This window comes from Calidris pugnax, unplaced genomic scaffold (assembly GCF_001431845.1).
Source record: "Calidris pugnax isolate Ruff unplaced genomic scaffold, ASM143184v1 scaffold41, whole genome shotgun sequence".
NCBI lineage: Eukaryota > Metazoa > Chordata > Aves > Charadriiformes > Scolopacidae > Calidris > Calidris pugnax.
The window spans coordinates 20,062,641-20,089,139 of NW_015094509.1; the positions used below are offsets into that span (position 1 = coordinate 20,062,641).

At 42.5% G+C, this 26,499-nt stretch overlaps 1 protein-coding gene across 1 annotated transcript in view; it reads right to left on the reverse strand.

The window, feature by feature from the left end:
* Window positions 1–17,919: 17,919 nt before the first annotated feature.
* The window catches only part of TMEM65 (transmembrane protein 65), a 33,922-nt gene continuing 25,342 nt past the window's right edge, over window positions 17,920–26,499 (reverse strand). The window contains exons 4-7 of the mRNA XM_014965429.1: window positions 25,283–25,337; window positions 24,163–24,205; window positions 23,034–23,139; window positions 17,920–21,513 (exon numbers count right to left, since the gene is read on the reverse strand). Of these exons, the coding sequence (XP_014820915.1) occupies window positions 21,418–21,513; window positions 23,034–23,139; window positions 24,163–24,205; window positions 25,283–25,337 (300 nt within the window). The 3' untranslated portion in view covers window positions 17,920–21,417. The remainder of the gene's footprint in view (window positions 21,514–23,033; window positions 23,140–24,162; window positions 24,206–25,282; window positions 25,338–26,499) is intronic.

A 26,499-nucleotide genomic window follows, 5' to 3' on the forward strand; every position in this document is an offset into this window, starting at 1 on the left:
ACTGTATCACAAGGAAAGGAAAAACGGATAAGCAACAACTGGGCAAATGAATTATTAACGTGCAATGTTTTGTTTTGTTCTGCAAATTATGTTTTCTCACCCAGCAGTGATTTTTCCTAAAGCTACCATTTATCTCTGACCATCACACCAGCACTATTCCCACTAGCTCTGCTTCCAAGATCGACAGTTTGCACACTAAGGTCACCAAACACTGGGGAAAGGGTTACATTTTAAATCAACCACCAGTTCAAAGAGCTACGCACCTGCCCCACAGTTGCATGTTTATTCAGTTTGAGAACATGCCAAGGCTTCTGAGAAAGCAGACAGATATTTTAACCTGTTTTCATGATTTATTTTGTCTTTTAGTCAATGCTGTGCGCATAATCAGCCAATTATCTTCTCCCGTTACAAGAAAATCCTTACAACTACAGAGGGAGAAACAAGAAAACCCTTTCACAACAGATTTTAGGAAATTATATATGAAGTCAGATGTTCACCAGGCAAAAAGCCAGTATGTACCTTACATTAATTGCACAATATTTATGCCAAATGAAAATGTGGCCCACTTTCTAAGGCAAACATCGAAACTTCAGTAACATTGTAAATAACATGTAAAATCTTTCTTTTTTCTTTCCCTAAGGCTTGAAGTTTGTCTTTAGAATTCCATAAATCTCATTTGCAGGGTAAGTAATTTTCAGTCTTTAACAAACACCAGATGTACCTTATAATCTCTGGAAATGCAAGTTTCTTACTGCTAGATAAATTAAACCTCCAGCATAACTCGTGCCACTATCCCAGTGGCACTGGAATTCCCAGTCTCCGGGGGATGGTTAGTGGTGATGCATAAACCACATGCAGCATCCCCTCCTCACTGGCCATCTTTTCATGCAGATCCGAACCCTGGTCCCTGCAAGCAGCCACTGCTCTCCGAGTCACCTGCTGCCAGCAAAGCTCTGCAGCAACGTCCCCATCTGCTGCAGCCCCCACCAGGCTCTCTCTCAGCCAAGGATGCACAGAACGAGGAGCACCAGGTGTGTGAGCAGGGAGATGGTCTTGGTGTCCTAGTCTTCTCAGGAGGAGAGGATTGAGACATTTTCCCCTCCACAGACACACAGAGCAGCCAGGGCTGGGTGATCCTGCTGCCATCTCTGCTGCCAGCACCTGCCACACAACTTCCAGACACCCTCCCCTGAGCTGATGGGAACGGGGAAACGAGCTGCAACACACTATCATGCAGTCACTTATCAACAAAAGCCATTGATGTCTCATTATATACATATTTTTATGCATCAAATATGTGTTTTCCCTTACCAAGCCTGTACAGAAAGAGCTGCAAAGGCTAGAGGGTCCTGGCTTTGCTGGTTGTAGTACATGAAAAAATAAGAAGTTAGTGTCGTGGCCTGGTGGAACTGGGTTTTCAGCACTTGTTCAGCAAACACTGAATAATTCAGTGGTAGCTTTGCTTCCTGCGAACAATGTGCCCAGTCCTGAACTCGTGCCAGTAAAAAGTTACACTGCACCATTGTGAATTTTCTGCCATAACACCACCAGCAATGATGCTTAGAGATAAACACCTAATGGGATTTGGGTATGGATTTGCTCTGCATGTGCTCCAATATAGACATACCCTTACGAATAACACCTGCTTACTGTTATTGAAACCCTCACCTGACACATTTAGCTAGAGTTTTCCACACTCCAAGTCAGTTGTTCACTTCATTGCCTGAGATGTTTCACAAGTCCCAGAATTTTCTGCTCCATCCTCTTCCTTCTCATTCCTGGGCATCCCAATTTGGTTTTTTGACCATTTTTGAGCAACCAAACCAACGCATTCATGACCATGATAGCCCAGGTACATTACTCCTGACTGGTAATGGTCAGCTCAGAGCCAAGCATTGAATCTCATCTTTTTCTGCCCAGTCACTATGCCTTGAAAGATCCTTCTAGAATTCTTAACATTTGTTCTCATTTTTCACTGCCCCCAAAAGTTTAATGCCATTACTATTCACTCCCCTTTTCAGTCTGTTATGAATATATTGAACAAAGTGTTCAGCTGCCTTAGCCACAAAATCATTCACTGCTTCCACAGGTTATTCAATCCTGCCCTCCACATATAATGAAAAACAGAAAATGCAAAGTCAAGGTGTGAAATATACAAGCAGAAAGACAGAGATTGCATGAAAATACAGGCGGCTGGGAAAGCAGACAGCTCCCCTCCCAGCCTTACATCATCTGCCTGGGACACAAACGGGGCTCGATCCGTCCCACGTGCACCCCTGCCTGTGCTGTGGTGGGACAGCACGGGGCCACCTCTCTACAACCTGGCTCTACACACGTGCTCACGTGTGCCTGCAAAGAGGATGGCAACATTTCGGTGTCCCCCTGAGGAAGGGGCTGGGTTTGCCTCTGAGAGCAGCTACCTGCGGGAGGGAAGCCATCAGCAATGGCACTTCTGGACCTCATCCCCCTAGCAGGAGGCCTGGGGCCCTCCAGCCATCCCCTCGCCACTAGGGAAAGGAAGGTGAGGTAGATGAGGCTCTGTGATGTGTGCCACATTCCTCCTCCGTGCCTTAGAAAAGCCCCAGCCTCCAAATGCCTCTTGCAATCACTGATACCTCTCCCTCCTCTGCACCCAGGGTTTATCTCTGCTACACCTCATGCCAATCTGTTCAAGCTCCAGCACTCAAGCAATGCATCAAGTGTCAGTTTAAGTGAATAAAGTAGAGGATTTAAAAGAGAATAATATAAAAAAATTTTAGGAGTCCAGGAGGTCAGACTACGTAATCTCATGGCTGCTCCAGATCCTCAATAATAAAGCTCCTAAATACACCACATCTTAAGATCGAACAACATCACAGCCAAGGTACACTGTATTTATTACAAGTTCTCCTCAAAAATGTATTATTAATGAGCACAAATATTGCCGGTAGTGCATCTGACAAGAAACTTCAACATTTTAACTTTTCTTTTAAATGTGTATTTCTTACGGAACAAACTGTGTCTCTGCTCCTCCTGCCACTTTTCATTTGCATCTTTTCCAATCACTCAGGTTAGAATATTGTATTGCTCTGAAGGGATTACAATAATCTCTTTGCAGACCGAAGTCTAAATGAAACATTTTGGCACTTAAATGGAAGAAAAAAGGTCTTACAGTTAGAGACCTATAAAAATCAGCAGGTATCAGACAAACATTTCCATTTTGGTGAAACTACATTCTTCACTGGGAAACTATTCCACCTGCAGATTAGATTAATTACAGTTAATAGTTAGAGACATCTGTGAACTGTTCTAAAAGACAAAATCACTAAAAATGCCCACGTGCAAGGGGTGACTACCTTCTGGTTCTGGTTCTTGGCCTGGGTGGCCTGGCACCCGATGCAGCACAACCATAGGAAACACCTGGGTCACACCAACACCACCAGCCCATCATTCTCAAAACTGTGGAAGAGACTCTCCACGTTTTATTTTCAGGATGCTGTGGTGCCTGTTGGGTCTGTGCCAAGGGCTCTGCTGCTAAGCAGCCCTGGGGCAAATAGTGTTGTACTCCAGGAGAACCTGATAGTGAGACCCAGGAGACTGCTCTCTCTTCCAAGGATATAACTAATGTATTTTCATTTTGCCCTCCTGTTTCTTAGCCATTTATTCAGATTTATACCAAAACCTCCAAATCGACACCCAAGAATTTACAGTAGCCTTTCCAGAGATTACAAAAAATACAAATAAAATTTAATGGCTCACCAAGCTGAAAATTCCTCATCCTGCCTTTAAATAAAATTTGTTCTCAAATCCACTTTGTTTAAAAGGCAACAAACATCATGTGCATCTCTTCCAGGTTCAACTGAGCAACGTGTCTGCATTTGGTCTTACACTGCACCAAAGACATTCTCTGTCACAGACCTGACGCTCTGAAACAATCTCTGAAATTCTCCCTTCACCTGACCCCTTTTCCTTCTCCTGGCTGTAACCAAGCCACCCACAGACGGGTGACAGCACACTTCCCTACCACAGCCACATGGCTCGCTGGATGCCCGTCTTCTCTCTCAAACAGCAACTAAGTCTCACCATTCTCTCTTCTAATTATCACAGGCATCTAAATAATTCTTCTTTCTATCAGTATCCTTATTAGAGTGAAAGGGTCTAAAAGGGGGTGACTCCTGCTTGTGGTTTCTCCGTACATAATGCTGCTGGTCTCATGGCCTTTCACTTCTGGTCATGGGTTTAAACACCCTCGTCCCCACCATTATTTCCCTCTATATTGGTCACCAACCCCTGCTCAACTCTGGTCGTTGTGTTTTCTCAGTCTTGGCCAGTCCTGGGAATAGGTTCAATGACAAGCAGGAAAACCTCTGTACAAAGACAGAGCAGATAACCCCAAATGGGAAAGACCTCATGAAATGGCAGGCACCAGCAGCCTTAAAACCAGATTGCAACACAATTTCAATTCTCTCTAAGCCCAATATTTACATTTATTTTTAAAACACAGACATGGCCCTTACTCCCTGTGATCTCTCGTTTGTTTACAAATTGTCGCAAACGCTTGTCAGCAACAACTTTCCAGTATTTAACAAGAACAGCCTCATTTTGTGCTGAATTTTAAGTGTTCAGAGTCAGACACTAATGGGAAGGAACTTTCTCCAGCAGTTCAGCTCCCATGAGACAGGATTGAACTTGCAAACAGCAAATCTCAGCTCTTGCCATGGCTGCTGAAGGAGTCTCACGCTGAAGCACTTGGCCCCTGGGAGACTTCAAGGACACACACAAAAGCCTTTGTTAGAAACGAGGAAAGTCTTTGTACAACTGAGACCCTTCCCGGGCGAGCCCTTAATTTCTAGGGTTCAGATACTGCCAAAGCACTTCCAACAGTTTATTGCAAGCTTGTATGTGAAGTATACTTTCTTTGATAGGGACAAATTTGCAAGCATCAATATTCAGGAGGCATTTTGTCTGTTAGCTTCACTTCCTCTGAGTTTCAAAAGGTTTGGAAATCAGGTTTAGGTCACTCCAGATATCCAGAAGTATTCAGAATCCAACCCTGACCCCCTCCAAGTCAGATTCCCACCGGGCAAACTACTATTCACAGCAATCACTGACTGTCTCACCATCCCCTGTTCTTCTCCCGTATTTCAGACCCTGACTCTTCCCTTTTGCTGCCTCCAGTCCTGTACATGGTGAAAGCCTTCCTCAGTGTCCAGAGATAACAGCTCTCACCAGCTCTGCACCAGCCTGAGTGTTATCCCAGTGCTGGGATGGTGACACAGGCCTGAGCATCAGGGCAGCGCAAGGAAATACAAGCCCATCCTGAACCCTTCTCTGCCCCATCATCACCCATCCCTGGAGCTGCTGGGCAGCAAAATGCCAAGGGCCTGCCTTGGCCATGAGTGCTGTGAAAGCCAGGGAGCAAAGGGTAAAAAAGGGAGTCTCTCTCTCTGTCTTGGCTATGCAAGAAGCAGCAGGATTTCTTTCTCGATGGAGTAATCCAATCCTGCATCTCCACGGATAGTGATCAGCATAAAGTTTCTACTGCTTACCTGGAAAATCCTGCAGAACAAGCCACATTTTAAACACTTTCAAGGTTCAGGTTTACTGCAGGATCTCTGCTCGGACTTGGGCTTCGGTACAGAGAATTCACACTACTTCCAGAGGGGCCCAAACGTCCTGATTGTAAAAGAACCCTGAGATCTAGGAGCCTAATACAGGCATCTAAAAAAAAATAAAATAGGTGTTTTCATTGTGTCACACTCCTGCATTGCCCAAGGTCACTCTGCAGCTCTGGGTACAACAGATCAACCAGAACTTCTCGGCGCAGCTGCCTGATGGCCTCCCCCACATTGAACTGGCATCATAAAGCAGCAAAGGAATGAAAAGCAGAATTAGTCAGGCAAAATGAGGGTTGATTTGCAATTAAATAACAGCCTTTATGTTTTCCAGTAGTTTTATTCCAGCAGCATTAAAATCTCATTGTGCACAAGACATGTTTCTTATCTAATATTTGCATAAAGATGATGATGTGCAATAGTTTTTATTAAAAAAAAAAACAAAAACCAGCACCTCCCCTCCTGTTTTTTTGATTTACAATGATAAATATATTTAGAATAGAATTCTCTTCTCCAGCTGCAGTCCCACAGCCCACTCACACATTAATTATACTGGTGGAGTGCCTGGAACCCAGGATTACTATTTAGCAGATGGTATTTCAGAAGCTCCTGTTGCTACCATCTTTTTCACCTTCATTACAACCAGTCTTTTCCTTATGCCCACCACCAGTCAACTGCGGGTTACTTCCCCAGCCCAGCCAGCCTTTAAACTATAAATTAATACTGAAGACAGTTTAGAACAAATTTCTTTGTTTTTCTTCTCTCTACCCTCCAAATAAGAAATGCCCGCTGCTGCCACCTCCAGATTAGACACAGCCCTCAAAATCTGCCAAGTTCTTCTCTTCCAGTGATCAATATTCTCCAGAGTTGATTAGAAAATAACCGCTTTCAGAAGGAGAATGGCCCAGAGGGCAGGGGTAATGTTAAGTGGCTGCAGGGAGACAAACTTGGTCCGTAGGAGAAGGGGTTATTTCATGCCAAGCCCTGCAAGCTACAGAAGGATTAGGCTGCATTTCTCACATGTGCTCCAAGTAACTCATTCCAGAGAGATCAGAGCCTGCAGCTGTTCTACCCTCAGCCTGCTCAGAGCCAACTGACCTGGAAAGCCAACACCTTTGGGGATACATGCACACAGAAAGGGAAGAGAGACAGAAATAAGCAGCAAATCAGAGGTGCATTTAAAAAGTAAGAAAAGTCCTGCTTACTGCCAGAAGGGAGACACAGAAGCACACAAGCTCTCTGAGGATTCCCCCCGAGCTGTGGTACGTCACACACAAAGGTGACACCACACGGGTGGTATGCTATTTGCAGGAGCTTCTTCCCAGTAGGAAGTTCAAAGGCCCTTTTGCCAAACCAAGCTTCAACCTCCCAAACCCTCCCAGTGTAATTAAAAACAAGTGTTCTTCCTTCTCTGACAAGAACTGAGAATCCTGTAAGAAGCAAAACATTGACTTGACCATAGCAATGGTTCCAAGCTCTAACTACCAATTTTAGCTACACAGTGCTTGTTTTCTCTTATTTTTCACCCAAACCCTCTGAACAATTGCAGTTTTACTCCAGTGGAGATTTTTTTTTCTTCAGAATCACATCATGGCTGAGGTGGGAAGGGTCCTCTAGAGATGGCCTAGTCCAACCCCTTGCTCAAAGCAGGGTCACCAACAGCCCGTTGCTCAGGGCTGTGTCCAGTAAGGTTTTCAGTACCTTCAAGGATGGAGAATCCACAACCTTTCTGGGCAACCAGCTCCAGTGTTTGAGCACCCTCAGAATAAAATGTTGTTGGTTTTTTTTAATGTTTAAGTGGAATTTCCTGTCCCAACATTGGGAACCACTGAAGGCCATCTGAGTCCATCTTCTTTACTCTCCCCTAGTCAAGTATTCACACACAGGTAAGGTCCCCCTGAGCCTTCCCTTCTCCAGACCGAATAATCCCAGCTCCCTCAAGCCTTTTCTCATGTCAGAGATGCTCCAGTTCCTTAACCACCTTTGTAGCCCTTTACTGGATTTTCTCTGTGTCTCTCCTGTACCAGGGAGCCCAGCTCTGGACACAGCATGCATACGTCTCAGCAGGGCTGAGCAGAGGGGAAGGACCACCTCCCTTGCCCTGCTGCCAATGCCCAGCTTAACACAGCCCAGGACATTCATCTGAAACAACACACATTCAGGCTTTGCTTATGAAGAGCTAATATAAGATCAGAGTGAGGTTTGTATTATGAACAGTCAGGTGAGTAGCTACTCCTCCCCAGACCTCCCCCGGAAAAAAGTACCTTTGCTGGAGCTCCAACAGAGGTGTCATCAAGATAAATGTGCTCATCGGTGAAAGGAATATACCACAGCCATTTATATGCTGACTTAACCTTGTTGCCTCTTGACATAAATCCATCATCTATGTTAAGATTAATGATAAAGATTAAGCATGTGTTCTGAAATGTGTGTTAATGAAGATGGCTTTGTTTGAAGCCAGTTGAAAGGGAAATTTCTTGACTTCTATCTGCTATTGAGCTATACAGGTGGTTTTTTTTTCCTCGGTTCATTCAATTTCCATTTTGAAATGCAAAAAAAAACCAAACCTGCACCATTCCGCCAAATAAGTCATACAACATTTGCAAAAAAACCGCAAAACCAAACAAAACCAAAACCGAGATCTTTCAAGTAAGTTAATCAAAGCAGCAAAACACAGACTCTCAAGCTCATCAACCAAAGCATCTCTGATTTTCTCCCCAACACCACTGGAGCTCAAAGAGTACTGGCAAGGTGCATCCCTGTACTCCTGCTGCCTGCCTTAATAAAGGACCACACGTCCCCACAAGGTTTTAATATAGTCGGTTCATTTGATAAGACTGAGGCATCTTTTCTTTCTTTTTCTTTTACTTAGAAGTTGATTCTCAGTCCTCCTTCGTTTCCCTGCCCTGCTGACCCATCACTTTCCCCCCAACATCAGTCCACCCAATTTAGCCGTATTTAACACCCAAATACGGTTTTCTCTCACGCTTCCCTGTTTGACCCATCCATCCTTTGCACTTTAAGTAAAGCCCCACAGCAGCAGGCATCCCTCACATATACTTAACAACCCTGTTCAAAAAATGCTTACATCCCATTTCAACCACCATGACTTTCCATCCTGCCTCCCCTTCCCCACTGGCTCTGCTTCCCTTTCTCTCTTTGCCAGATGTTGGGCTTCCAACAATTATTCAGGCCTCCCTGCCACAGCACTGAGTGCTCAATACCAGTAGCTGGGCTTAGCACTGTGCTGTGATGACAGTTATTTTGTGTCCAGTTTCAAATTGATTTTGAAAACCACCACAGCTGCCTGTTGCTGGTGTGAACCCAAATCTCCCCTGGTGCCAGACTTGGCTGGTATCAACCCTTTGCCATCACTGATGCTGTCTGCCAGCAGGTCCCTCCATGAATGAGTTTCTCCAACAGACTCCTTCACCCACCTGAGTAGAGATATCACGTCAGCAAGGGGATCTGTGGCCACGAGAGGAGGAGTGACTGTACCAGACAGGCAGAGGACACACCAAGACAACAGGGGTGGAAATTTCCCATGTACTTTGATGTTAAAATCCCAAGTGAAGTGACCAAAGATAAGCCTACACCATTGCAAAAGGCTGGAATCTATGGTTACATGCTCTTTATTTATGTAAAGACCTTACAGGCCATCAAGCATTAGCTAAAGGGCTGGTCTTAAGAAATAAGGTTTCAGCACAGCAGAGGCTTCCCCAGGTAGACATGTCTTGTGTGCTCAACAGGTGCTCCTCCTGTGGCAGCTGCATCTTACTCTCAAGTTTAACTGGGGCTTATCCTCCAGAAAAAGGGACCTCCCCCCACTTCCCCAGACACCCATCACACACCCTACACAAATTCTGCCCATTGCTAATAAAGCCTGCGCATCTCACATGGTGGAGAACCAAATCCACAGCCACTGGACTGAGGCCACATCATCTGTTCAACAAATTTCACAGAAGTCCTTTCCATTTACTAGTGTGTGCCGGATACAGTCCTGCCAAATCTGTTTCAAACTGCCTAGAAGACCCAATACACCATTACCAGTGTCTGTTCTGGCCCAGTTTCCCAAGCTGTCCAGAGAACTAGAGACTGTAAAAGCAGCTCAGCAAAGAATTTGAGCTGCTTTTCCCAAAGTCACTTGATTTAAGACATTGAGGCAAGTCTCCAATATAGATGAGGCACAATATTTCTTTCAGGCCAAGAACGTAACAGCCTCCCTCTTTTTCCAGTGAAGGACAGCAGCTTTTTTGTTGCCTGCCAGCAGAAATGTCAGTCTGCCAGCCCTGCAACACAACCTGAAATAATGCCTTTATTTTCAATTTAGTAGTGTCTAGTCCTGAAGGTCAAAGACTTTATTATAGCTTTGAGTTTGCTCCAAGTTTGGAGCATGGTCATGTTAAAATAAATTGTCCCATCCACCACTCTTATTCTTCTCTTCACTTACACCAATTGCAGACGCTACTCATCTTCCAGACTCCACAAGCCACGTATCAAAATCACCACAGGCCAAGAGTTGCAAGAGTCAGGGAAATGAATGTGGGACAGCCCTAGGAATTATCCAATAGACCTGCAAATGCAGATTTCAGTGGGCTGGGTCACCACAGTGACTCAGATGTACAACGGGCTTTGCTGGCTCATTTTCTCCCTGGATCTAGATGCTTGAGCAACAAACCTTCCAACCCAGCCCCACAACCCAACAACTCACCAGGTACCATGAGCACAGGATCCCGTGCTGAGGAGCCAGGAATCTGCATGTAGTTCAAAAGCCGTAAGGTGCCCACACTGGACTTACCTCACGTCCACCCACAAGTCTAAAGCTTGGAGCATAATTTACAGTTAGCCAGCTAAGCTTGCTCTTTGGAAGCAGAGAGACACAAGCATCCTCTGGAGACGCCTGTCTGACTCCCGCAGTGGCTTGGGGGCACGTGTAACTTCCAGAGAGCCACAGTGAAGTGAGACAAATCCTACCCTCCAAACAGAATGACAAGCTGATGTGCTGTAGGTTCCTCCAGCAACTTTATTAAGTGACAAAACTGTCAAGTTTCTATAAATTGATTCACGGTTTCTAAGATCAGCAAAACCAGAGAGTTTCCTCTTGTGGGCTAAACATTTAATAGTTCTTGATGTGATGCCAAAAAAAAAAAATTGCTAGAAAAGGAAGCAAGACACACAAAGATTGTGGAGAAAAACAGCAAAAAATATTGATGGTGTTTCTTTGCATGGGTAGTCAGTAATGCCAAGAATAAGAACAGTTTGACATAACTGGCATTTAGAAGACAGAAAGCAAAACATTAATGTTAATAAATAAACAAATAGCCTTTTCCCTCAATTACTGCTCACACTTCTGGTCCTGACAGGATCCCATAAAAAAGGGATTCAGAGAGTTTGGGAGAAAATGCAAACATTTTTAATACAAAACGAAATCTAATTGCACACGTAGAGGAAAAAAAAAATGGGAACAACCATTTATTGTTCGGAGTCAGTAGGGTTGGAAATTCGGAGGTGGGAGAAATGAGTAACATTCACTTTGTGCAGTGATGAAGGCTGAGACAGCTCTGATTGCACAGACAGCAGCGTTGGGAGGAAGGAAAAGTAATGGCAGTAAAATGTTCCTATTCGTTATAGCTCTCTTGTGGCAATCCCTGAAATGCTCCATCCTGGGTTTATAAGCACAGGAAAACGGAGCTTATTTACTTGCAGAAAGGATAGTGTTATGTGGGATTAAGGGGCTGGCAGAACAAAGAAAAGAGCAGTATGTTTCAACAGTGACTAAGAGTGGTTAAAAGAAGGGGTATCTTTTCACGATATGGGCATTTTTCAGCGTGCATGTACACCAAACACAGGGAGGAATTACTTAGTGTGACACACCACGGAGGACTAATTCAAAGCAGCAAACTGAAGAGCAGTTGAAAACGTAGGTTAGGGGGAAAAAACAGAATTGAAAGCAAAATATATCAAAAGCTGTAGACCACACTTTGCGAAAGAACTACGGCATCACCCTGTCTGCAACATCCTGCAATGTGCATGGTACTGCCAAGCGGAGCCAGAATAGTCATTCACCAAAAGCAGCATCACCAGCTAAGGATGGGATTTTTTATTTTTTCTAACATTTACACATCTTTACAGCACCCATGCAAAGAGAAAAAAGCACGATGAGAAAATGCAGAAACTCTCCTGCCTTTTATTCCAACCCTCTGCGCCATCATTGTTCCCTCTGCATTGTCTTACAACCTGGAGGAAATAAGAGCAATCACCCCACCACCAACTCATCAAAAGGAAGTTACCAGCAAACGTTACCCAGAATAAGATTAGATGAGGATATGAGATAAAATATGCAAAAACCACAATATGTACTGAATAAAAGGTGGTTCCAGATGTAGAGGACACAAACCCTGGTATGTCAGAAGACACTGACCTGTCACTTGTCCTGCAGCAGATGGTTTCTTTCTCAAGCAGGTGCCTCCTGGCAGCAGGAGCCCTTCCAGGCTCCAAGTCTCTGCGCTTGCCCTCTGGCCTCTGCTTTCACAGGTGCAGAGCATGAGCATTGCCCCACGAGGAACTGCTTCACCTGAGCTCATCAGAGCTGTCACAAAATCACATGGGGTTGGAAGGGACCTCTGGAGATCATCTAGTCCAACCCCCTGCCAAAGCAGGTCCACCCAGAGCAGGCTGCACAGGAACATGTCCAGGCGGGTTTTGAATGTCTCCAGAGAAGGAGACTCCACCACCCCCCTCGGCAGCCTGTTCCAGTTCTCTACCACCCTCAAAGCAAAGAAGTTCCTCCTCATGTTTAGGTGGAACTTCTCATATTCAAGTTTGTGCCCATTTCCTCTTTGCCTGTCAGCATTGCAAAACTCTGGGCACGCAGTGGCACTGGTGCAAGATGGACACCCCATCTCCTACACAGCCATGCCCAGGCTTACGGACCACACATGGGTTCGGTGTTAGAGTCCCCATCACTCCACTCACAGAGCTGGATCTGACAACTTCCTAAATCCTTCCTAAAAAAACTTCAGGAACTGAAACAGAGATTCATGACTCGACTAGACCAGACCACAAGTGTGTGTGAGTCAGAGCGTATCTTGGAGACTTATACTTAAAGGGCTTTCATCAGGACATTTTAAACCTGATTTCCATGAATTGATGACACAAGCCAGATTATTTTGGTGGTGGATTATATTAAAAAGTCTCTTCCACAACATTCAGCGCCACCTCACCATGATTACTGCTATCACAGAAAGTAACAGAAGGCTGAATGCTTAGTTCAAAGAGCAAGAAGCAAACAAAACCTCTGAAACCAGTACAGTAACCACACAGTAAACAACTAACATTTCACCGTCCACTGTGCCTGGAAGGGTCTTTTAAAGGAAGTAGCCAAATTATAAATAAATAAAGTGCACTAATAATTGCCATCACCTAATCAAAGTTAAACACAGACTATCAATAATTATTGCTCTCCCATGTGGGTGACCCCCAGTACTACAGGTTGGGGGATGAAGGAATTGAGAGCAGCCCTACTGAGAAGCACTTAGGGGTGCTGGTTGATGAGAAGCTCAATCTGTACACTTGCAGCCCAGAAAGCCAACCACATCATGAGCTGCATCAAAAGAAGCGTGGCCAGCAGGGCAAGGGAGGTGATTCTGCCCCTGTACCCCACCTGCAGCACTGCGTCCAGCTCTGGAGACCCCAACATAAGAAGGACATGGACCTGTTGGAGCGGGTCCAGAGAAAGGCCACAAAAACGATCGGAGGGCTGGAGCACCTCTTTTATGAGGACAGACTGAAAGAATCAGGGTTGTTCAGCCTAGAGAAGAGAAGGCTCCAGGGAGACCTTATAGCAGCTTTCCTGTACCTAAAGGGGGCTTATAAGAAAGATGGGGACAAACTTCTTAGCAGGGCCTATTGCAACAGGACAAGGGGTAATGGTTCTAAACTAAGAGAGGGTAGATTTAGACTAGATAAAAAGAAGAATTTTTTTTACAATGATGGTGGTGAAACACTGGCCCAGGTTGCCCACAGAGGTGGTAGATGCCCCATCCCTAGAAACATTCAAGGCCAGGTTGGACTGGGCTCTGAGCAACCTGATCTAGTTGAAGACATCTCTGCTTATTGCAGGAGGTTGGCCTAGATGGTGTTTAAAGGTCCCTTCCAACCCAAACTATTCTACGCTTTAAGGGGGAAAAGAGAATGCATCCTAACAACTTTTCCTGTTTTAGATTCAGAGTGAGAAAATAGTCTGTTTATGCATCTTAACGGCATTTATCCAGCTAGGAACCATATGATAATAGTTTTAAAATATGCTGAGTATTGTGTTATCATATAGGAAAAAAACCCCACACTATCGTTCTCAATAATAATTTCCAATGATGAGAACAAAACAGAAACAGTACCTCCTGCTCTTTCACAGGCTGACTGCACGTATGGGGAACTCCTAATTCACTAAACTGGAAAATAAAAAGATTAAGAAATAAAACACACAAAATCCATCATCTCCATCGGTTATGGCTCAGTTTAAATTAGAGTCAAGTCAATACAGGACCTGTGCCAACGTGATTTTCATCAGATGGAACTCAGAAACCTCCTAGCTTTGTAACCATCAGTGGAACTTCCAGAACAAAAGATATTGGTTTAGACTGAAACGCTCCTGTTGTCGAGTTTTCCAGATACTGTAATGAAATTAATAGTTTGTTTGTATTTCTTTGAAAGGAGGGTTTATTTCCCTTCTGTGTTCTCTTCTTTTACAATTATATCCTTCAATGTTCCATTCTATGACCCCACGCTGACATCAGAATCACCAGTGACTCAAGGAGACACAAGCAAACCCAGCCTGGAGAGGCAGCAGCTGCAGAACATTCACAAAAAAAAAATTTTTATTTTTTTTGTTTTACGCCATGATTCTCTTAATGATTAATCAGTAACAGTGTCTGCTACATCCCACCATCGGCCTTTACTTGGTCTGCCTGGTATTACACCAAACTTTTGCCACCAGCATTAGCAGCACATCAATTGTAAGTACGCTATTAAGTACCCTTTTGTTGGCCAACCTGTCTATTTTAACAGATTGCATTTTTCGAGCAAAGTAATTTACAACAGAGCACCCGGCTGCTGTGCCACAGGTGACATTTGCATTGTTTGTCAGGGCAGCCCAAATGAAACCAAAAAAGTCGTAATTTGCTACCCCCATGGAGTGTCACAAAGAACAGTGATCCAGAAAGGAGGAGCTCTTCCTCACTTTAAAGTTTCTAAAGAAGTCATTTGTTTCCCTGTCACCCCTCTTCACTCCCAAGCTGCTCCACTTGAAATTAAAGTAGGTTTGCTTTACAACAGTAAACAGTTTCCATCCAACAAGCCAGTTATTTCATGCTGAAATAAACTCTTCCATTTCACGTACAAGCCAGCATGTACAACTAATAATTTCACTGATCAAAAGCAACAAGGTGCAGGCCAGGTCAATCAAAACCTGGGCAAACTCTGAGCAAAGGATAGGGCTGGAACTCCAAATACCACGACTCTGAGAATAATGCATGACCATAAGGATGAAGACAAACATTGTATGTTCAGCATAGAGGATGCATGGTGCAACCTCTCACCTGCAGAGCACGATCAATCCCAAACAAAACAATCTCCAGTGCTGGTTTCCACCATGGGCAAAAGGGTCAGAGGGTACTTAACCCAGGCAAAGTTGCCCAGCCCCAACATGAGAAGTCTACATTGAGGCAAAGAAATCCCATTTCAGGAATCCCCCTAACACATATGAAAACTGAGCCTTGAAGCCTGCAGGGTATCTGCAACTGACCCAAACCATCCACCTGTCAGCCTGGTGACCCATGGAAACGGAACATGCAGCTGCGTTTTGGCTTTCCCAGGACTTTGTAATCTGCTAAAACATAAACCCACGGCATTAAGCTAGAGATATGTAGATCTCTAGAGTAGAGATAAGTAGGCAGTTACCGTAAGAGATGTTAAGGTTTCCAATGCAGGCAGTCTCTTTTTTAATACCTGAGTCAGTGACTGCCCTGTTCCTCAGCATGTCAGTGTAATAACCCTTGGCATAAACTAACACAATCCAACAGAATAATTGTATTTTTTTTTCCCCAGAGGAACCATCCCACTGCCAGCATGCCTTCACAGCTATAAATGAAGATGCGAGTGCCTCTCACAGCATGGCCTCTTCTTGGGATGTTTTCCTGCCAGCAACGGCTGTGGTCGCAGCATCTCCCCCAGTCCTGGCATCCCTTAGAGCTGCTGGTGCTCTCCTAGAGGAAAGCGGGTAGAAGGAAAACACCACCCTTCAGAGGTCCCACACAAAATGGGGCAAGAAACTAATCAGGGGAAAATGTGCAGATAAAAAGTCACTTGCAGATCTGATCAAAGGCTATCTGAACCTTCAGCAAAAGGGGCTGTTTTCCTTTTAAGATCTGACAGGCTTCTGATGTGGTCTTTGGCAGTCGCATTACAAAGGTAAATCACCTGTAATCACTCTCCTCTTCCTATTCAAGGACTCCTATGTTCAAAAGGGGGTATTTTGTTATCATTTTTCCTTTGACAGCTACTTCTGTGCAGGGATTATTGGCAGCTCAATAGCTGAGATGTGCAGAAAAGCCACGCTGGGATAGGGAAGCCTCATCAGCTCTTTCTTCCAATCTCCCAGCATGTTAAAAGCACCCTGAGGCACAGAAAACAGCAGGGAAGTAGCATGAACGCAAATCACAGGTTTTTTTTCCCTCTTTTAATAGATCCTCTATGTATCCCCATGTAGGGAAAATGACCCAGCAGAATGCTATTCTCCTCCCTTTTTTTCTTGTTCCTACCTGGAAGTACCAGATAAGCCATTTTCAGCAAAAACAGAGTCTCACCATGGTGCAAACAGGTCACCCTGCCAGATCCAAGCAGCAGTGCTGTGCAAAGGCAAGGTGGCACTCCGTGTTATCGCTCAGCGGTGACCTCTTCCCAACGGGAATGGAAGCTGTAAGTCCAATGCAGCAAATCTTACTCTTCTGATACATATTTTCTAACCAGTGAATGGTCCCATTCAGCACACTTCATAATCCACTGCAAAATGATCTATTTACTGATAACGTCAATACTTACAGGTTTGGAAGGGCTTAAACCCTCTAGGCCCTTTTCATAATCAGTATCTAAGACACCCTGATAAGCACAGTATCAAGAACAGAACACAAAATGGACACAAAATGCATCAGATTTAAAGTTTCAAATAATTTTGGTATTTCACAGCAACTTAGTCTTTGTACACATAGAGAGGAGCAACCCATGAGCCCGTGGAGCAGCATTCATCACTGCATCATTATTGAAGCCAACTGCTTTGATACCTATGGACCACCAAGGCGAAGACTGTTAAACCAAAAGTGTTTCCCGCCAGTTCTCTCCAGGCTTATCTTGGCACCACCTACTTAGAGGAGAGATCCTCCATCAGCATTCCACACTCCCTTTTGCTAAGGTCACTATTCTGAATTACGTACCTGAGGCTCAAAGACTGCCCTGCCCAAATCCTAGTGACCACAGTCTCTTGGGGGAGCAGGGAAAGGGAAGCTCACAGGTCTCTCTCAAAGGTGGGGATTGTTTTGCTTGGTGGAGGTAGTCTTCCAAAACAAAACAAAGAAATCCTTCTGCATTTATCATGGCTTTTTTTTTTTTTTTTAAATTCCCAGTTTGCCCAAAACTCTGTCTCCCCCACCCCAATACTATTTTGAAGCAACACTCTGGATGCCAAGGGTCTTGAACACTGATACAATGGTAATCACCTTTATAAAAGCTAAATAAAAACTTTAAAAAAGGAGCTTGAATTTGTGTTACAAGAACATTAAGTGCAATCTGGAGTATCTCTAGCTATTTTCTTCTTATTTTAAATACCCAGAGGCATAAGACTCCTGGAGCAGAACGATAATTGCTCAATACTTTATTAAGGTCTTTAGGTTATATACCCCCACTCTGCCAGCTTGTCACTAGACCATGTAAAATATCAGAGAAGAGGGAAACATGTCAGCTAAAAGTGCAAGACTCTCTGAACAACATTAATGGAGAGTTCTACTACATGGTGCAACCAGAATAAAGTCACAGCCAACCTACACAGGTTGTCAAAGTGAGGTGAGACCATCCTTCCAGTACAGATGTTTTACTCACAGCCCTTCTTTATACACAGACATCCAACAAAAGGGACTGACCAAGGAGTGAAAAAAGCGAAGAGCTCTTAAGTCCAAGAAAGTTCAAAAAGGCATAGTCTGCATAAAAACCTCAGGTAATCCCAGCAGTTCAAGTGCAAGCGGACTTCTGACTAATATTAAATCACAAACACCGTGAATTTACCATGCAAACATTTTAATTGTTTAAATTGCTCTCTTCCAAGCATGAAGAGACAGAAGTACCACTCCATGGTGGTATCTCCTATGACAGTGACAAAGGACCACCTGCTTATAACTTAAATAATAAATTCCTGTTTTGTATAACTGAGGCTGAATACCCACAGGATATTATTAACATTTCCCCTCCAGCATCTGGTCTAATAAAGAAACACAGAACAGCTTTGCTGTAGTACAAAAGTTTACAGAAAGTTTGACAATTTAATTAAAGACAATACAAAATATGTTGTCTCAATTCAAATAATTTATGTAAAAGTACATGAATGAGAAAATATTGGAGAGAAGATTTGGGTAACCATATTATCAGATGCATGTTCTTTGTCCCTAGAGATAACATACAGTCAAAAATACATTTGTTACAATAAAAGACAGCATTTTAAAATAAACACAATTTCAGGTCTACCAGCCCTTTAACGCAAAAAAATCCTGTTAACACAGGACAACCTGATAGAACAAAAAAAAAAAAAAAAATGGAGCCAAACTGAAGTCTCTGAATAAGCCTGTAGTGTTTGTTTTTCCTTTTATCAAGGAGGGAGAAGACACCAGAAAACAGAGAATTCTTTTGTTAGTGCTCCATCTTCTCGGTTACGTGTTTTAACAAGCGTGATCAGAGCATCAGGGATCACTTTCATCCATGTACCCCAGAAAAACTCACCTCCTTACGAGGAGACAGGGTGCAGATCAGGCACAGACCTCCCCTTCCCCACGAAGCAGTACCACATCCACACAAGAGTGGATCCCACAGGCAAAGCAAGCCACCCCCGCTGCGCTCAGGGTGGCAGCTTGGCCCCCATCAAGCACTTCCTCTCAGCCTCCAGCAGAGCCACCGCTCCTCTCAAATCAGAAGTTATTTCTTCATGTCTGTCAAATAGTGAAACCTCAGAAGTTACCTTCTTGATTACAGTATCAGACAACAGCCCAAAACACCCAAGATTTCTTACCATGTGTCACTTGCCCTCCACATTTTTGTGGCCAGGTAAATAGTTTAACAAGACGACACATGATTAATTTCTTTGAAGATATTTTAGTTCATTGATTCTCAAAAAAAAGCACTGGGTTGCAGTACAATAGTTTGACATACAGCAACAAAACATACTCCGTTTACATGCACAAGCTATTTAACAATAGTACATGGTCTTCCTATTGCCATTATAAAATGCAGGCTATTATGACAGCTGACACAGCCTTCCGATTGTTCTCATGAGCTCTAAAAACGTGATGAAAACAGTTTTCCAGTTGATACAACAGCAAAGAACAGAGGTTTGGCCACTGCTGGAAGATTCCAATGAAGATGCCAGTATCATAATGGGAAACAGCATTGGAAGTACCATAAAAACAGCTACAAAAAAAAGCTACACAAAATTGTATTGATGTGTACTTCAGATTAAAAAAAAAAAAAAAGAACATATGGGTAATGCTTTACAGCTTTGTATAGAAACATACCAAAACCAGAAGTACATGCAGAGAAAGAACAGTTAGAGTTTAAGGCAAGACAAATGTGTGGATGACTAAAAAAATCCTGATCACTGAAGTACCATAAATGAGCAGCAATCTGTTGGGGAAAGTGTATAATTTTCTAGCAGGATTGTTTTTTGCGGTTTGGTGTTTTGGGTTTTTTTTGTGGTTGGAGGGGTTTTTTTTTTGTTGTTGGAGTGTTTTTTTTTTAAATAAAGCTTTCAACTTTGAAAACGCAAGCCCAAACTCCTCTGCATTTCCGTTCTATGCCTGGCTGAGACTTCCTTCAGTTTTACAGTTTGGCCCAGATTCTCATGGTTTCATGTACAAAGTACAGCACACCCTACTAGGACTACTCACTGTAAGTTTTCAAAGTCTGCTTTTCAAAAAACAGATACAACACTCTCCCCTTCATTAAAGGCTGATGTCAAAGTTTCAGTACAGCTGTTAAAAGGCTTCTAGAAATGAGAACAGAGAAGTCAGATTTATGACCAAGAGATAAGCAACAAGCTGTGTAGAACATACACATGATTTTTCCTATAGCAAATAAAAGTCATCAGGTGACTTAATTTAAAAAAAAAAAAACCAACATTTCTTTCTAGGTTTCAGAAGTGCTAACAATTCCAGCCATAAAATTTTCAAAGTGCCCTGGCTGTGCCTCTCTTGTTAGTGTCTTTTCCAAATGGTATTGAAACAGGTAAGAAATCCTCTCCTCTAGTCAACAGTTACCAGTTTAGCATTATGTTATTGGCAAGTCAGAACCTGAAATATGACTATTCAATGGTTGTAATCAATTTATTCATGACCACATAAAAAAGCAGAGTTACATGTGACTGCACTGTCAGCTCTATAATACACCAAGTAAGACTGCAAAAATAAAAGGCAAAAAAGGAAAAAAGGCCTCAAGTCTCCTTTTTTTGTTGTTTGGGTTTGTTTTTTTTACTAATTTTCTCACAGCAAGAAAAAAAGTAACTAAGGCTTAATCTTAAATACAAAGTTATAATCTGCAAATCAGGTCCTCTAATCCAGACTGATGGTACCCTTTGTTTCAGTTGAACCACCCATTCTAAACTTGCAATGCCAACACGCATTCAGACCCTGAAGTGTTCCCCAGCCTCATCCACCCCATCAACTATTCACACCTTATTTTAAGTAGAACAATAAAAAAAGTTGTTTGTTGTTTTGAAGCAGTTGGTCTGAATTTTTTAATACCACACTCAAAACTCAGGAAGACAAATTTAAGGATCTCTCAAGTCAATTCTCAAAATATTTTTTAGCAAGGAGAAAAAAAAGGTATGAATATGAAAGTACAAAAAGTGCTAAAACATCACTAAAAAAATGGACTTGGTAAAGAGCCTACACTGGAAACACTTACCTTGTCCAAGCATTAAAATTATCATCTCGGAAGACAATTCCAAGACACTTAGTCAGAATTGTGAAAAAACGCAAAGTAGACGGTCATAGATCACTGAAATACCTAATCTAAAGGCAGTGCAAAATGATGGCTGGTGAGGGGGCAACCAGTGATCTTGCAAATTGAGGGACTTCAAATTACCCATCACCGATCTCCTTAATAATCTGCATTGAAGGACCTGATGAACAGCAGTGAAATTTTTGTCATGCAATTACAACTGTTAGGCAGCTAATATGCAACTCAAGAGTGATACTGTCATCCATGGTGGATTATTAAAGTAATAATCCATTCAAGAATAAGGTCGAAGGGGAAAGTGGTAAACATCAGTTGCCATAAGTGAAAACACTTCAAAAATTTACAATTAAATAAAAAGTTAAATGATATCTTATAAAAAGAAGTACTGAACACAACAAAGCCACAATAAATTAGTGTTTCCATAAAACGACATGCTGAAGGTTTTGTTCCCAAGTCTATACATTTTTTTTTACTGTCTGTTAATTCCTAAATATTGACAGCGTAATTGAATAATTGAGGTACAGTAGTTTACATTTGTATATGTCTTGTAAAAATGTTAATTTTTTTCTTCCAGTTTTTCTTCCTCATCGCCAAAGAACAACAAAGGAAACATTCCTAAAATGCAGCCAATGGTCACTCCAATAGCTTTACCCTGGAGAAAGGGGGGAAAAAAATTAAGTTTCTCACTGCTCAATGAGTTGTTACTCATTTGCTGTGTAGTACCAACACAACCAGGAAAACAGACCCTTGGTTCTAGTTTTCGGTTGGGAGCCACATTTTTCTTAGCATGCAGACTAGAAACACAATCTATGAGAGAGAGACAGACATGACAAGGTTAGAAACAGCGTGTGCTGTGATAAAAGACAATTCTGAATAAAGAGGAGGGGAATGACCCATGAAGAGATGCACAGGTGGTAAGGGAGGAGACAGAGATTCAAAGGATTAGCAGGGTGGGCAGGAAGACAGGGAAGGAAAAGAAAAAAATCCACACATGTTTATAATTACACCTAAAATGTGTACCTGGTGATGCAAATTATCAAAGTCAGGACAAACATAATGGCTTGCAAAAGCACAAGGCAAAGACAGAAAGGAAAAAAAATATATTTGGAAAATATTTCCCAATTGACCTAGATGTAAAAGCCAAGAGAGTAAAGAAGTAAGACAGGCAACATCCCAACAACATCATCAGCAGTAGGTAGGTGGTGTTGAGAAACTTGTGACAGTGGGTAGAAAAGGTGGCAGCGAACAGGCGAAGATGCTCAGAAGTCTTTTCACAGAAAAGTGCTGTGAATGAACTGCAGGGCAATGCCAGGCTTCAGCCACACTCAGCTTCCACTGAGAAGCCTCTTAAGCTGGACAGACTAGAGGGCAGCCCAGTGACAACGTGCCAGCTCTTCTCTGCTCACTGCTTTCACCTGTCACTGCTGAAAGCCAACTTCCCCCCCCAACCTTTCCTCAGTATTTCTCTTCCCTTAAATCTGCAAAGGTATTTTTCCCCATGAAGGTTCATTCTGGCAAAGTGAAAGAAACATCTGTTTCTCTACTCAGTTTCTTATAATTTGTTTCTTTCATCAAAATAAACTAATGCTCTCATTGCTGAAGTGGGACTGCTTCAAATATTTAAATGTTAAGTCATCAGCCTGAAAATGAATCTGCAAGAAGAGTGTCCCGTAACTGTAAACCCAGGCAGTGAATATTACTCAAATGCTAAAAGTTTACCCAGGGGAAATCTAATTTGATGTCCAAGCTAATTATAGAATATTAGAAATGAATGAAATGAATATATACTAGTACAGGTATATGAATAGTAAGCACTTGACAAAGAATGTATAGGAATAAACTACTAAGTGGTCATAACTTTCAAATAAACTATCTTATCCCAGTAGTCAGAACTCAACCCAGATCTCTGCAACCCATACACGAGATCACTGCAGAGAATATCCCCGTTGCCAGTGGCTCGTGGCTTGTTGCAGACAGATAACACCCAAGCCTGAGACAATCCAGTCCCGTAGTGCTCCCTGACACAGGCTCACAACTAAACCTTCCAGGAAACGTGCAAAATGTCAGCGGCCGTTAAGCATTTGATGGCAAAAGTGACACAAAGGATTTATCACGTATTACTTTAAACAAAAAAAGCTCCACGCAAGCAGTGCCTACCCAGGGGATACTCACCAAGTGGGCACTGAGACGCGTTTGCCACATATCAGCTTGTTTGGGGGTCAGATCGGGGATTGACAGACCCAGCCGGGAAGCTAAAGCTTCTACATAACCTGCAAGACTGGAAGAGCAAGAAAACAAGAACAATTTTGGATCCAACAATATCTTCTAGTAACGATTTTCAAATATTTGAAGCACTGAACTTAAAATGAAAAGCTTTTCCTTCAGCACACTGAGAAAGCCATCAAGAGATAAATACGGGAAAGCGTTCAGACGTTTGACGGTCACATTTTGCAATGTAAGTTAACTTATTTTTTACTGATTTGATATACAATATTTCCAGAGAAACTTTATGCAGCAAGACACAACTGGTGCGAATGTTAACGTATTTTTGCAGAGCTTGTAAATAGCCTTTACTGGAGGAAAGGCCTCACACACACACTAGTTAGTAATAAGCCTTACTACTTGCAGAAAAACAATAAAAGAGGGAAAGTGGGGAAAAGAGAGGCGTAACAGACAGCTTTACTTGCAGCAATTACTCAGATTTCCTTTAAAAAAAACAACCAAAAAAGTCAGATGCATCTGTTTATATCAGAAGTAGGTATGCCTAGATCTGAAGATATTTCAGATATATAGTTGTTTTATCTCAGAAGAAAAAAGTGTCTTCAGATGTAGGCATAACAACCTGAGGAGGTACGTTAGGTATATCCTACCACAGCAATATATAACATCACAAAAAAATGGGTTTTTTGTATTTTCTATTTCCATGAACACACTTTTTGTAGAAAAAAAAATATCTATTAGTTCCTTAACAGCAAGCATTACCTATAGACTACATTGAATCAGGCTAAACACCGATCCCAACGTTCTTACTTAAATATTTAATACTGTAATAGCAGGAGAGTTATTCTGTTCCAAAACTATGGCACTGCAGTTTTAACCTCGACAAGAACCATCTAGTATTCCAGTGTTCTCTCAGCAAGGACAGAATACATTTCTAGAATCATGTAGTTTACTGAAGCAAAATTCAAGAGCCAAGAAAAAAATTAAAGCAATTTCAGCAGTTTATACGTTTTAGTTCAATAGCACCAGTAGTGTTTGCAAGAGAGGAAAAAAATAATTCTTAATACAAGTTCAGACATACCCCAGTCCAGCTAAATCTGAAACAAGGTTTCCCAAAGCAGCAGCTACAGGGATGGAGAGGGAAGAGAAGGGGAAAAGGCAGAAAAGTGTTATTTTAATTACAAACAAGACCAACCAGCTTGCCTCCCTCACCCCCCAGTGACCCTCACTCTTCTCAGTATATGTAGCATAAAAGACTAGAAGTTTATTTTAGGTTTTTCTTCTGACCTTATTACAATTTGCAATAACAGCAGTTACTGTAATATGTAATAACAATACATGGAATAGCAATACTGGAAGTGCAGCTATTTTTCTCATATGAAAAGCAGTTGACAAATACAAAAAGACAACACTGACACCTGGAAATCAGTAACTTTTCTTAACTTTGATAAACATTTCAACATATCCCTGAACTGCGTCAGTTTAGGAATAAATACTTTATGTATGGTTGAATAAAATAGAGCAGATCTTCTTGAGAACAGTTTGCTTGCAACTGTCTTGCATTGCAAGAGGGCAGCAAATTTCCAAATGATTGACTTGTTCTGCTCTATACATTTCCATTTCAGCTATCTGCATGCCTTCGAGCAACCTGCAGTTGGTGGATCCATGAGCAGTTCTTTCCCCCTCTGACATTGCAGAGGCACCAAAGCTGTCGAGCAGAGCTTATCAGCTCCAGCCCAGTGCAGGAGCAGGGCTGCTGCTGTGCCTTCCCCTGCTATCACACAGGGGCAGAGAAGCCATCAAGAACATCGGCCAACACAGTAAAAGGACACCAACACTGATCTTCACTTCGCACTGCAAGCCAACAGCATCTTACAAATCCATACAGACACATACAGAAATATCAGACCCTAGGGAATTTAGAGCAGTTCCATTACAGAAATGCAAATACACTTTCCCAGGTGACCCAGGATTTGAACTTTTAGACTAAAGCCGACAAAAAGCATTTCAAAAGCTATTTGCACTGAAATTCCACTTCTGCAAATGGAATATGTCCTTGCTTCAACCCTAGGCTGTTTCTTCCTTAGTCTTGCAGCTGCCTTTCCTAATGAAGATACATTTCCAGCCCTGTGGCCCACTTTCAGCCTAAAACATAGGCATGTGCCATATTAGTCTATACATATTACATTTTTATTACTTGCCTGCCATAGTTGAAATTCCTAGGACAACTCCAATTGACAATTCTATTTGGGTTCCCTGAAAAATAAGAGTTTTCTCATTATTTGAGGGATTTGGAGTTAAAATAGATGGTATTGGTTCAACTGGCAAAAGTATTGTTTTCTGCTTGCTTTCTTAAAATTGAAAGCATAAATGAACACTACTTTTACTAGATCTGCACAGCTCCTACCCTCCTGGCATATGGATTTCTGCCTAGGTCAAGGACCTACTTCTGATATTCTTTTTAATATTTTATATTGTTTCATAATGGCCACCTAATGGACAAAACCTTAGTCCCTACCTCTGCATAACCACTTTCCCCACTGTAATTCTTAGCTGAATGCACAGCTCTGAATGCAGACTTCTACAAATACTGAACAAACAAGTAAGACACAGTATCGTAGCTCCTTACTTTTCCAGTTGGAGAAACACAAAATCACACTGAACTGCATGATGAAACAGCAGTGTGTGGCCCAAGGATGAGAGACAATGGGAATGAATCAAAACAGACATGTTCCAGTTATAAGAAAATGCTTTCCACTGTGAGGACAGTTGAGCATTGGAACAGGTTGTGCAGTCTCTGCTCTTGAAGCTTTTCGAGGGCCACAGGATAAAATCATGAACAACTTGGTCTGACCTTAGAGATGACCCTGCTTTGAGCTGGAGGTTGGACTAGAGACCCTGAGAAGCAAGATCCTGAGCAGGAGTGAGATTAGAGACATAGTGGGTCCTGCATTCGTTTCCACCTGAATTATCCCATGATTAAAATCACACTGTCAATGACAGTCCTACACAAGGAACAGTATCTTTGGCCTTTATCCATCTTCCTGTTCCACCCGCCCATTTCATCTTCCAAAGGAATGGGAAAATCTCTCAAGAGTGTTACTCAGAAATGCCAGGCTACATCAGCACAAATCAGCATCCCCACTAACACTGCCTGCATCACTCAGAACAAAGGAACGCATTAGTAAAAACCCTGAAGACCCATCCATCAACACATTATAATCACATTACCATCAGTCGGTACAAAAAGAAATAATGTATTGAAAACTGCATGATCATAAATGTGTCTTGCAGCACAAATTAGGAGAGAGGGAAAAAAAAGCAAGCCTCCTCTCAATTCAGTAACGGTATTTACACTACTGGCCTTCAGAACTGACAACACTCATTCTGCAAAGGCTCAATAGAGTATGGGCACTTT